General features: G+C 44.8%; 1 protein-coding gene across 4 annotated transcripts in view; it reads right to left on the bottom strand.

The window, feature by feature from the left end:
• Nucleotides 1-13018, bottom strand: part of GRIK4 (glutamate ionotropic receptor kainate type subunit 4) — a 498627-nt gene that overhangs the window by 127135 nt on the left and 358474 nt on the right. For all 4 annotated transcript variants that reach the window (XM_081172490.1, XM_081172492.1, XM_081172493.1 and 1 more), the window contains exon 6: nucleotides 7088-7266. In XM_081172490.1, the coding sequence (XP_081028616.1) occupies nucleotides 7088-7266 (179 nt within the window). The remainder of the gene's footprint in view (nucleotides 1-7087; nucleotides 7267-13018) is intronic.

Raw genomic sequence — 13018 nt, 5'->3', positions numbered from 1 at the left:
ATCTCTACACTTCCATTCAGGACCAGAACATCTGAATAGGAAGCATATACAGTGGTACCTCGGGTTAAGTACTTAATTCGTTCCGGAGGTCCGTACTTAACCTGAAACTGTTCTTAACCTGAAGCACCACTTTAGCTAAAGGGGCTTCCTGCTGCTGCTGTGCCGCCGTGCCGCCGTAGCACGATTGCTGTTCTCATCCTGAAGCAAAGTTCTTAACCTGAAGCAATAGTTCTGGGTTAGCGGAGTCTGTAACCTGAAGCGTATGTAACCCGAGGTACCACTGTACATAAGAACACAAGAAAAGCTTGCTTCATCAGGACAATAACCCTTCTAGTCCAGCATCCTGTTTTCACAGTGCATGAAACCCCCAAGAGCAAGAGCCCTCTCCCCTCCTGTGGTCTTCAGCAACTGGAATTCAGAAACATCACTGCCTCCGACCATGGAGGGACAGCCTAGCCATTGTGGCTACTAGCCACTGCTAGCCTCAACCTCCATGAATTTGTCTAATTCTCTTTTAAAGCCATTCAAGTTGGTGGCAATCACGGCCTCCTGCAGGAGTGAGTTCCGCAGATCAACTATGTGCTGTGTGCTGTGTGCTGTGTGCAGAAGTGGTACTTTCTTTTATCTGTTCGTTAGACGCCCTTGAATTCTACTAATTTTCAGAGAGGGGAAAAAACTTTTCTCTATCCACTTCCTCCAAGCCATGAATAATTTTATGAACTTCTATCATGTCGCCTCTTACTCTTCTCTAAACTAAAAAGCCCCAAGCATGGAAACCTTCCCTCAGAGGAGAGTTGCATAAAAATACATACTTGAATTCCAACGTACGTAAGTCAGATACATGCAGTCAATTACCAGATTTCTTTAAAAGGAAATGGACCGTGTGGTTTTGATCTGCACACTTTGGACTGTACACATACGGGAATTATTTGGAAATGTCAACCCTGTGTGCAAATGCAGAGCCATTGGGTCTAAGGGTAGGTGTACTGCTTGGTCACTGAAGGGAAGTACAATCTCACTTCCCACAATGCAATGGGCCAGACTGAGAGAGAAGCACCATCTGATCTGGCCCAACATTTGTCAGGGAGAGGAAGCGTGCATGCTTTGGCTTCAGGAAGCCTCGGGTTCAATCCCTGATATCTCCAGTTAAAAGGGTGAGGAAGGAGGTGATGAGAGAAAGGCTTTGCCTTATATTATTATTATTAGCAGCCACTCTGGGCGGCTTCCAACAAAACACTAAAATACAATAAACTATTAAACATTAAAAGCTTCCCTAAACAGGTCTGCCTTTAGATGTCTTTTAAAAGTTTGGTAGTTATTTTTCTCTTTGACATCTGGTGGGAGGGTGTTCCACAGGGCAGGTGCCACTACCGAGAAGGCCCTCTGCCTGGTTCCCTGTAACTTGGCTTCTCACAGCGAGGGAACTGCCAGAAGGCCCTCGGCGCTGGACCTCAGTGTCCAGGCTGAACGATGGGGGTGGAGACGCTCCTTCAGGTATACTGGACCGAGGCCGTTTAGGGCTTTCAAGGTCAGCACCAACACTCTGAACTGTGCTCGGAAACGTACGGGGAGCCAGTGTAGGTCTTTCAAGACCGGTGTTATATGGTCTCAGCGGTCGCTCCCAGTCACCAGTCTAGCTGCTGCATTCTGGATTAGTTGAGACCCTGGAGAGTTGCTGCCAGTCAGAGCAGGCACCACTGGGCAGGTGGGCAAACAGTCTGACCTGATGGAAGGCAGAGCTTCCTACATTCCCAAAGCAATTCCCTCATCACAGTCTCAGTACAGCAAAGCAATGACAAGTGGAAGCAGGCAGGCAAAGACGCCTGACAGACACTGGAGAGGATCCAAGCAGCTTCACCAGGAGACCCGTAGCTCAGGTTGAAAAGCATGAAAACCTTCTGGGCTTCCTAGGCTTTACATAGGAGGAAGCATTCAGTTCCTCCTAGTTGCTTGAGTGTCTCTTTAGCAGGGCTTCCCAGAAGTATCTGCCCAGTGGTTTGAAGGGAGCCACAGTGGGTAAGCAGCTTGCTCAGTTTCCCATTGTTCCCAGTTTGAGACTGGAAGTGCCAGAGAGAGAGAACAGGCACGTGTGCACGGTGCCACACATGCCCTGTGGTGTGCCCTCAGGGAAACAAAATACCCCTGTCAAAAACAAGAGGTTGCTTATCTTCTGCTTTCAGGGCATGCCTACCAGCAGCAGCAGCAACCGAGTAAAACTTTTGCTACCATCTTCCTGCTTCTCTTTGCTACTGCTTTTGTCTGAAGGGAGAAGGGAGATTAGGGAGCATCCCCGGAGGAGGACCTTGGGCCCGCCCAGTGCTGATTTGCAACAGCTGGCCTGATTCCAGACATTTGGGTGGGGTGGTTAAAAATGGAAAAATAGTCGTTTATTTGCTAATTGGTGGGCGGACATATTTTTGTTTATTTGCCATTTTAATGAAATTTGTTATTACTTATATGGTGGGTGTGTTGTTTTTTGTTTCTTCATAAATGTAATGTTAGATGATATATTGACGTATTGTATTTTTTTTTTTATACCCCTTTCCCCTTTCCTTATGGTATTGTGTATGGGACGCGGGTGGTGCTGTGGGTTAAACCACAGAGCCTAGGACTTGCTGATCAGAAGGTCGGTGGTTCAAATCCCCACAACGGGGTGAGCTCCCGTTGCTCAGTCCCAGCTCCTGCCAACCTAGCAGTTCGAAAGCACATCAAAGTGCAAGTAGATAAATAGGTACCGCTCTGGCGGGAAGGTAAACAGCGTTTCCGTGTGCTGATCTGGTTCACCAGAAATGGCTTAGTCATGCTGGCCACATGACCTGGAAGCTGTACACCGGCTCCCTCAGCCAATAAAGCGAGATGAGCACCGCAACCCCAGAGTTGGTCACGACTGGACCTAATGGTCAGGGGTCCCTTTACCTTTACCTTTATGATCCCCCTTTTCCCCCTTTCCTTATGGTATTGTGTATGTGTGTGTAAGAATATATACATTGCTGTAATTCATTTGAAGACCTTCAGGTGACAAGTGACTAATGTGTTAGTTAGTTAGTTAGTTAGTTAGTTAGTTAGTTAGTTAGTTAGTTAGTTAACACCCCATCTAGCAGGGTTCATCTGTAGCTCTGGTTAAGTGCTATGCCGGCTCAGTCTAGCAAATGCTTGCTTTTCACTCTGCAAACCCTGGACCTCACAAGTAGCTGTTTTGGGATCATCACCATCTGTCTTTGCCAAGTTTGCCCTCCCTCTGCAAGTGCCGCAAAAATTCTGAGCTTGCTGAGTTGTACTTTTATGCAGGAGATGAAACACAACCCCATATCTCTATCTGTTTATGTTTCTCCTAAGCCATCTCCCTTAAGAATCTCCTGCTTAAGTGAACCACATTAAACTGTACTGAGGATGTAACAGGCTTTCTCCCCCCTTTTCTTATTTTTAAGAAAAGCAACCCTTTCAATCTTTGACATCTTTATGTCGGTCACGGCAGGAGAATACCCCAGAGAAAGGAGGAGGGGAGTCAAAAGAGCCTCTAGTTCTGTAGCTGTGCAACATTACTATGGCAACAGGCTGAAGGGGTAGCCCTCAATACAGAGCGAATTCATTCAAATCCTTTATTGACTCCGCAGAGAAAGAGGGAGAAAAGAGAAGCCACATCTTGGCTCTAATTTCCCACACAAAATGCAACAGGTTGAGGTTTTTAGCAAAATACGAAAGGTCAAAACCAAAGGGTGTCCTTTGATTCTAATTCACACATGTACACACCAGCTACTTGGCTGATGAGCAATTAAAATAATGCAGTGGTGCACTGATGAGACCCGTTAGCTTGCAGAAGATCTCTCTGATCTCCCTTCGAGAACTGGGCAGACTCCGTTAGCAACTTATTTTTGACCTTTGTCTGCGGACAGAAGACAAGCTGATCTGTACCTGCAATGACTAATAATGGGGACAACTTTGCATGAACACAAAATCTGCCACTTTTGATCTGAAAGCCCAGGCAGGCAGCGGGGAGTTTCTAAATACAGATACATTCACCAAGCTGCACTCTTCATCTCTACTCCCTATGGGGAAAACAACCATTAATCGACATCAGAGATGCAGTCACACAGGCATGCAGCTTTTCTGGGGGAACTTTTCCCTCAGCAATAAGTAATGATTGCTTATGTTCTTGTACAATTTCTGTGCAATGACGGCTCCATGAACCGGAGGATAAGTGACAATTTCTTAACAATTAATGTGACAATGACTTAGTGCAGAGTGATTCCAGCAGCCTAGCCAGTTAACCGTGTGCAAAGTTATATTCAAGAGTCTTCACAAGTCTTCTAGACCAGAGATGAGGAACCTGTGGCCCTCCAGTGGACCACAATTGCTATTATCCCTCAATATTGACCATTGTGGCTATGGCAGTTTGGAGATAGAGTCCAAAATATTAGGAGGACCACAGGTTTCCCCAACCCTGCTCTAGTCTGATCCAGTACTAGAAAATGCACAATGAAATTCACTACAAAATGGGAAGGAGAGAAACTTAAGCTTTGAATAAAATGAGACCAGTAATGCATTCCAATAAACTAAAACCAGTTATTCTCCAACCACATTGGCATTGTTCTTTGCACTGAAATGAATGGAATGGAATAACCTAATGACAATGTACTTTCAGTGGTACCTCGGGTTACATACGCTTCAGGTTACATACGCTTCAGGTTACAGACTCTGCTAACCCAGAAATAGTACCTCAGGTTAAGAACTTTGCTTCAGGATGAGAACAGAAATTGTGCTCCGGTGGCGCAGCAGCAGCAGGAGGCCCCATTAGCTAAAGTGGTGCTTCAGGTTAAGAACAGTTTCAGGTTAAGTACAGACCTCCAGAACGAATTAAGTACTTAACCTGAGGTACCACTGTATATAATTTGTATAAGTAATTACACGTTACGAAATCTTGCCACAGCGGACAGTGAGATGAATTTGGTGTAGAAGACAAATTGCAGCGGGACAGAAACAGGGCCAAAACAGGGCAGATCACAAAGCAATGTCTTCTTGCACAGAAATTGGCACTGAGGCCTCAGTATAAATGACTTGGGCCTTAAATACCTGAAAGACCGCCTTCTTCCCTACAGATCCTCTTGGGTACTAAGATCAATGGGGTGGGGGAGGCCTCTTGGTAGTGCCTCTGCCCTCAAACGCTCAGGGTGGTGGCAGTGGCAGACTGGGAGAGGGCCTTATCTGTGGCAGCCCCTAAGTTGTGGAAATCCCTTCTGACACCTACATTACACAGCTTTCAGCTAATACTGAAAATGCCCCGGTTCACCCTGGCTTTTGACACTTGAGATTTATGATTTTAGGACCCACCTTATTTTTGTAATTTTAAGTTCTTCTAAACTTGAGGTTTTTTTAATATTGTGTTTTAAGATTGCTCAACTTTTACGGTGGGTGGCGTTGCGGACTGGCATCTGGGCACCTGTAGTGACCCAGCTTGGGGATGAGGGATTGATACCTCCTCCATGCCAACCCCGGCCGTGTCCCCCCTGCCCGGCCAATCTATGGGCTTCCCTTTTTCCCCATGGGCTTCCCTCTCTCGCCTCCTCTTGGTTTTTGCCTACCTTGTAGCAATCGTCACAACTTTGTAAGGTTAGGCATTGGGTAAGCCTTTGTAAAAGGAAGGGGAGGTTGTAGCCTCTGCCTGCCCCTCCTTGATAAGGGTATCCTGTTAAAGGAATCCAAGGGTGTGGATTCTGTCTGAAGCCTGAGTGTTGGTTAGGGCCATACCACGACCCCAATGGGCACCCCTCAGTGTGCCCCTATTTGATGTAAGTCATAGGGCTCCCCCTTCTTGTGGTTTACCCTTAGTTTGACTCCCTGCAGATGGGTGGGAGTCAAGATATAGCCCAGTTTCATCCAAAGCCTAAGCCAAATCACTCACTTCTTTAACCAATAAAGTTGTGGTCTGTTTTAGCCCATAACCCTAAATACTCATGTCGGTGTGTTTATTAATCAATGGGGAACTGCAGGGCACTGGGCCTTGGCACGCAATATTAATTTTGTGTCTTAATAGTTGTAACCCACCCTGGGACTTTAAGGTGAAGGGCAGGGAATAAACTGTAATAATAAAATAATAATAATAATAATAATAATAATAATAATAATAATGATAATGATGATGATGATGATGATATACACTCCTGGGCAGAATGCTCCATTAGGTCCCAACCAACCACATATTATGAAGTTTCTGACTCAAGTCCCATTTTCCCTGGCAGTTCTTTCGAAATATCACGGGACTCTGTACACTGGCAAGTTCCACAGGGTAAAAAAGACTCCCTCTCTTCCGCTCCGGGATACGTGAAATGAATACCACCACAAAGCAATCTCACGCTTTCCTAAACCATACGTCTGTGCTCACCAGCGTGTGTTGATGAGGCTGCAGATCCAAACTGTTGTTTATAAATTGTTAATATTGTTTCCCTTTCTAATGGACTGGCTGGGAGCTCAGCCAAAGATTTAAAGCCAAAGGCTTTCGCAGAGAGAAAGAAAAGAAAAAAATCTTGGGGAAAAGAGAGAAAATGATCAATTTTTAAAGAAAGCTGTTAAAACACATGGGGAAAACAAAACAATATATATATATATATATTGGCCACAGACTTAAAACAACAAATCCCGTGCACTGTTTTATACAGACTGCTCTCGAACAACAGGTCCCAGAGATTGAAGTGCATTGCTGTTCGGATGTGGATATAGACATCCATGAAAATGTATGTGGGTGTCACAAGCACCATGTAATGTAGAAGTCCTCTAGTTGTTTTAGACTACAACTCCCATCAGCCCTCTCCCAGCATAACATCTGGAGGGCTTCATGTTGAGGGAGGCTGATAGAGATGTCCTCCATGTATTTGTCTAAACCTTTTTTTTATAAAAAAAAAAAGATAATCAAAGCTGGTAGTCATCACCCCACCTCGTGGAAGTGATTTCTGTAATATAATTGCATGTTTTGTCAGCCCTGAACCTACTTGCCAGTCCGTTTCATTGAGTAAGCCTGGGATCAGCGTGTTTACCTGGTGCTCCTATCCCAACCTTGGCAAGCTCAGCTGATGAATAGTCGCCTGCCTCTTACCTTCTGAAGGATGATGTGGGACATGGAAGCATTGGCGTGTACAATGATGGTGGCCGTCTTGTCGTCCCTGATCTCCTTTAGCAACGGTGTGGGGTCCCGGCTGTCATCCAGCATCCGGATGGAGAGAGTTTCCTTAGAGATCAGGAACTGGCGAAGCAGCTTCTCCAGGTTTAAAAGGCCTGCAGGTGAGAGAAATGGAAAAGACCATTTTCTACTGGGCCAAGTTTAAGGTGTTACCATTAATACATAAAGCCCTTAACATCTCGGGACCAGTTTACCTGCGAAATCACCTTTCCCTATATGCACCTACTTGATAGCTTTGATTTATGGAACTGGCACTGCTCCAAGTGGCACGTAACACTCATTCTGCTGTTATAAGAAACTGATATTTTTAGGGTGGCAACACCCAAACTTTGGAACTCCATGCCTATTGACATCAGTCTTATTATTATTATTATTATCTAGTCTCCAATTGGCATTCTCCCTTTACTTTCCTTGTTGCTTGCTTCTGAGTACTTTATGAGTGTATTTTGGGTTGTTTTTCAGGGGAAGTGCTGTGTCATGCCACTAGGTAGCCATTGTCTGGATAGCTCAGTTGGTTAGAACATGGTGCTGATAACGCCAAGGCTGCAAGTTCGATTCCCCGTGTGGGACAGCTGCATTGCAGGGACTGGACTAGAGAAGGAGATTTTAGCAAATTTGGAAACCAACACTTTTCTTTGACTTTTCTGGAAGTTCTGTCAGCTTCTAGCATTTAGCAGCTAGGTTTTCTGTTCCAAAATTAATCCAGTTATGACAAATCATTTCATTTTTATAATGAATAGAGCATTTGACTGTTATAATGGTAGTCTGAGCCACCCGCCTGAACTGTAAAACCACTGCTCTGCCTGTGTAATTTAAAGTACCTTGCCTGACAGAAATATAGCATGTGTATGTGAGGGACTATTATCTACCTGTGTGAATTTGTGCAGTAAAATAAATACAATAAAACACACTGATTAAAGCAACATTTACGCCCCCAACACTCAAAATCCATGTAAAACTGTGTGTGCAGTCTTTACGTCCATAACAATCAAAGACTGGCATCTATAATACTGTTCCCCTTGAATCGATTGCTTCTGAAAGCAATGTTTTTCGTTGATTAACTGCCTCACTTTTAAATGATTAAAGTAACAATTGCAATAACTTGCTGCAGGTGACATTTTGAGGATATTTAATGAAGATAATAGTTACTCTCAAATGAATAACCCAGACAAACGAGCTCATGTTTGGACAATCTTCTTGCTGAACCTCCTCCTTCTTCCACCTCCCTCCTACTGTGGTACTTTTCACCAGGCAGAACCGGAATTAAAATCAGATGGAACCTGATTAAGAAATCCAGAATTTTATTCAGTAATAAATGGATTCATGATTCATGCTGTTAATCAATAGATGTAAAGCTTTCAGCCATGAAATAATGTCCTGGAGCTTTGGGAAGGCCCTGCCTTCCCTCAGTTCCTCTGTAACAATAAAAATAACTGGCTCAATTTAATAAAATTTAAAGAGCACACCTGCATCAGCACAGCTGCACGCCTTCATCTGCCCAGCTGCAACAAAACATGTCTCCCCTGTATCGGTCTCTACAACCACAGCAGGTGCTGTAACTCCAACAGTTTGACTTCACCTCTTCCACTATATCCTATTCAGATGGATGGATGCCAACCTCAAAGAACTAAATAGGTAAGTTGGCACAAAAAGGTGTTCAAGGTGTTCTGAAAGTTAGTCCTGAGGCTAACCTCTGCTAGAAGGATGTTCCATAGCATGGGACCAGTGACACTCATTGCCCGACTTCTAGTTTGAAGCCAGTGGAGCTTCTGAAACATGGGGGACAACTAGTGCTCCTCTGGATGACTGTGGATGTTTACAAGTGATAATATTGATGGCCCAGGTCATCTCTCCATTCCAAGGAGCAGGGCAGCCCACTCATGAGGCAAGGTGAAATGACCGCCTCAGGCGGCAGGATCCACAGGGGCAGCAGATTCCAATGCAGATCTCTATCCCCGCCTGTTCCTGATGTAGATCTTCACTCACCCCTTCTTCCCTGGCAGGGAAGGAGGCACCATTTTGTGGTTCATCTCAGGTGCCAAAGGGTCTTGGCCAGAGCCTTGGCACGAACACCAGCTTATCTGTGCATTAAACCCCCAGAGACATCGGGGGGGGGGGAATCTGTATACATAGGTCTCAAAGGGTATCAAACATGCATCCTTCACCTCTGCAGAAGTCCAAGAAAGCATGTGCCGTATTTTCCTGTGTATAACATGACCTCATGTATAAGACGGCCCCTATTTTTGGGAGCCCTCGACAGTTGTTGAGCTTCTTTTGTAAGTTCGCTGAGCTGTTGAGCAGCTTTTGACAATCCCCCGCTCTGGCTGACAGAACTGGTGCCGTAATACACCGCATACTGGCACTCGCCAAGTACCGTATTTTTTGCTCTATAAGACTCACTTTTTCCCTCCTAAAAAGTAAGGGGAAATGTGTGTGCGTCTTATGGAGCGAATGCAGGCTGCGCAGCTATCCCAGAAGCCAGAACAGCAAGAGGGGTTGCTGCTTTCACTGCGCAGCAGTCCCTCTTGCTGTTCTGGCTTCTGAGATTCAGATTTTTTTTTCTTGTTTTCCTCCTCCAAAAACTAGGTGTGTCTTGTGGTCTGGTGCGTCTTATAGAGCGAAAAATACGGTACTCTTCCTAAGCTGCGAAGAGCGGGTAAGCAGCCTTCTCTCCGACATTTCACTGCTACCTCCGCAGCACCTACTCTCGCTTACTTAGCATATTAACCTGTGTATAAGACAACCCTCAATATATCAGAATAAAAGGCCAGCATCCTGCTATCTCAGTGGCCACCCAGATGCCTGTGGGAAACCATCAAGCAGGACCCAAGCTCAAGAGCTCTCTTCACTCCTGTGGCTTCCCACAACTGGTCTTCAGAAGCATTGCTGCCTCTGACTATGGAGGAAAAGCATAGCTACATTAATGTAAAGCGCTGGCTATAAAAAGCTTGAGGACCGGTAAAATTCGCGGTAAATCTATGCTTCTGTTGTAAACCACAGTGGTACCTCGGAAGTCGAATGGAATCCATTCCAGAAGTCTGTTCGACTTCCAAAATGTTAGGAAACCAAGGTGCAGCTTCTGATTGGCTGAAGGAAGCTCCTATCTTCCTAGCTAACATCATCATCCCTAGCTAATAGGACCAGTGGTCAGGGGTGATGGGAGCTGTAGTACCAGAACATCTGGAGGGCTGAGTTTACCTATGCCTGCATGAAAGCAATGAGGAAGCACTACCAGGCGGAAGGTTTTTCCTTCTTCCTTGGGCTACCTATTTGCCTATGCAAATCCCTTCACATTGCCTCTGCCCTCTTTTCTTCTTTTCACCCTTTACTGAGATAGGAATTCATTTGAAGATTAATCCTACAGCAATAGCGAAGGAGCAGAATTTCTTTTACTAAAGGTGGGATTTAGTACTATGCAGGAGGCCTCCTTGTCACTTAGGCATCACTTAAGCTGTCAAAACAGTGCTTATCCCTGTTTCACAATTGTGTAGGTTTAAAGCCACCCACGGCTCACATTTCTCCCCTCTGGCCTTTGCTGGGAAATGATGTTTATTTTAGGGAGGAATCATGCAACCAGTAATCTTTTGTGATTCCTTCCGCTAGAGACATTAAGTATTTGAAGCATTTTACTAACTTGAGCTAAGTGCATGTGTGTGCACACACACAAGCTCTAAATGACTCCTTTTTGCTCCTATTAAAAAAGCACCTCTTGATTTTTTAAAAAAGAAAACATGACTTCCATTGTAAACAGAATGAAATTTACATTCACAAGCAATTGAGGAGTCTTTCTTCTCCATTCTGAAAGGGAGGGAAGTTGATGTTAAAGCTCATTCCCTACCTTCTTTTGGCTATATATATATATATATATAGAGAGAGAGAGAGAGAGAGAGAGAGAGAGTTTTCAAGAGATGAGCTTGCTAGATCAATGTAAGCCTTTTTGCAAGTCAGCAGGTGAACAGCTCTTTTGCATTAGTGTGTTTAGATAGTAGTGATCTAAGCAGTAAGAAGGAGACCACACAAAACCTTGGATCCATATGTTTAACGATCAATTCTACATTTGAATTTCTGATTCTAGGGTCTTATTAGAATTCTGCCAACAGCCAATAAAAGCATGTTTCATTGAAAAACTTTGCTAAACCTGAACTGCTAGATAGCTCAACCATGGATCTCAGAGAATTCCAATGGAAAAGGAACTTGCTGGTGTTTGTCTATTCATCTCCTGCCCAGAATGGAAATCAATCCAGAAAATGGAATTGGTATTTGCTATTGTGTTCAGTCCACAAATAATGCATAATGGTTGTTGGCATCTGTCTGTCTCAGGAGACCATGGGGGAGTGTGCCTTTGCAGGTGAAGTCCAACCATTGCAGAATTACAGCGACATGATGACATCACAGATCCTTTATATACAAAACCAAGGACATCTGCCTCAGCCACTTAGATTCAATGACTGTGTGGGCAAATGAGGCCAGCTTAACATTGCACTGTTATTTTATAGCCGCACTCAGATAGAGTAGGGATAAAATGTGTGTGTGTGTGTGTCTGTCTGTCTGTCTGTCTGTCTCTGTGTGTGCATGCAGGGGCACAACTAATCAAGAGAGGAGCAATGAAAGCTCAACATAAATTGCAGTTCCATTCAGCCATTGAATTAGGCAGGCAGTGTTTTCCAACCAGTCTCATAAATGCAGGGCTGTAAAATTAAGGAGCAGGATCTAATTTTATTGGAGGGGAATTGAAATTAGACATAAAACTGGAAAACACCAGAGGGAATCGCTGCCTCTTAGGAGGCGAGACCTCCCACCTGCCCCAATAAACATAAATCTTTGCCTCTTTCTCCATTTATTTTACTGTCTTGACCAGCAGAATATGGCCTGGCCTGGTAGCTGCTAATTGCTGTGGGACAGGGGCCAACTTCCAGGGATCTGCCAGCGGAAGGGTAAGGGGGCAAAGCCAAAGAATAGGGGCTGGAGGAAAGCATGCTCCAGGATCTGAAGCCTGGGAAGGATCAGGATACTTGCAAGGAGATCTAGAAGGGGAGGGGGCTGCACCAGGCAGCTGCCTTGTGGGAAATGAAGTGTTAAGACCTGGATGACTGAAGCACATGCCACTCCTGCCCTTTCACTAAGGACTATTCAAACACCATGTGCCTCATCCTGGAGGGGTGAAGGTCAGGATGACCAATGGAGAGCCAGGCTAAGAATCTCTGAAGCCATATTATAGAGCCATCTAAAAGCTAAAAGCACAAAGCCATTTTAGAAAGCAAAAGACTATTTCTCTTTCTCATGTTTGTCACTTTGCCACCTTTTGCAGAGGCAGCAAGCATGCAAGCTTGTGGGTGCAGCTAGCTTGCCCCTGCAGGAAGTTTGCCAGTTGAGGTTAAGCCATTTCTGAGAAACGACCCCTGACAAAGGCAAGTAGCAGGATGTTTGCTGACCGCCAGGCTCCAGATATAACGCTTAGGTGTGAAGTTGCTAAACCACAAGGACATTTCTTGGAAGCGGGGGGTTCAGGGGCACTTCCTGGAACTAGTAAAGAGGTTAAGTAGATTATAAGCTTCTGGCGCCACCTAGTGGATAGGGCAACTTGGAACCGAAAGGCCACCACCAATTTTTTTATTGGTTGAGCTTCAATGAATATGCATCAATGACCATAGGAAATTGTCAATCATTGGCTAAAGGGATGCCAAGGGGCTGAACTGTGCTTTGCAGAAAGATATATAAGTTGACTGCCCCAAAGGGGGGGTGGGCATTCTTCATTTTCCTGAATGCACCCTATTTGCTTTTTGTCTGACAAAATCCAAATAAAAACTTTTTCTTTAAGAAACTTTGCTGCCTGATTTTTACATTCCT

Source organism: Podarcis bocagei (assembly GCF_964188305.1).
Source record: "Podarcis bocagei genome assembly, chromosome: 15".
NCBI classification, from domain to species: domain Eukaryota; kingdom Metazoa; phylum Chordata; class Lepidosauria; order Squamata; family Lacertidae; genus Podarcis; species Podarcis bocagei.
Note: the sequence above shows the minus strand (reverse complement) of the source record. Positions and strands in the feature narration are given on the sequence as shown.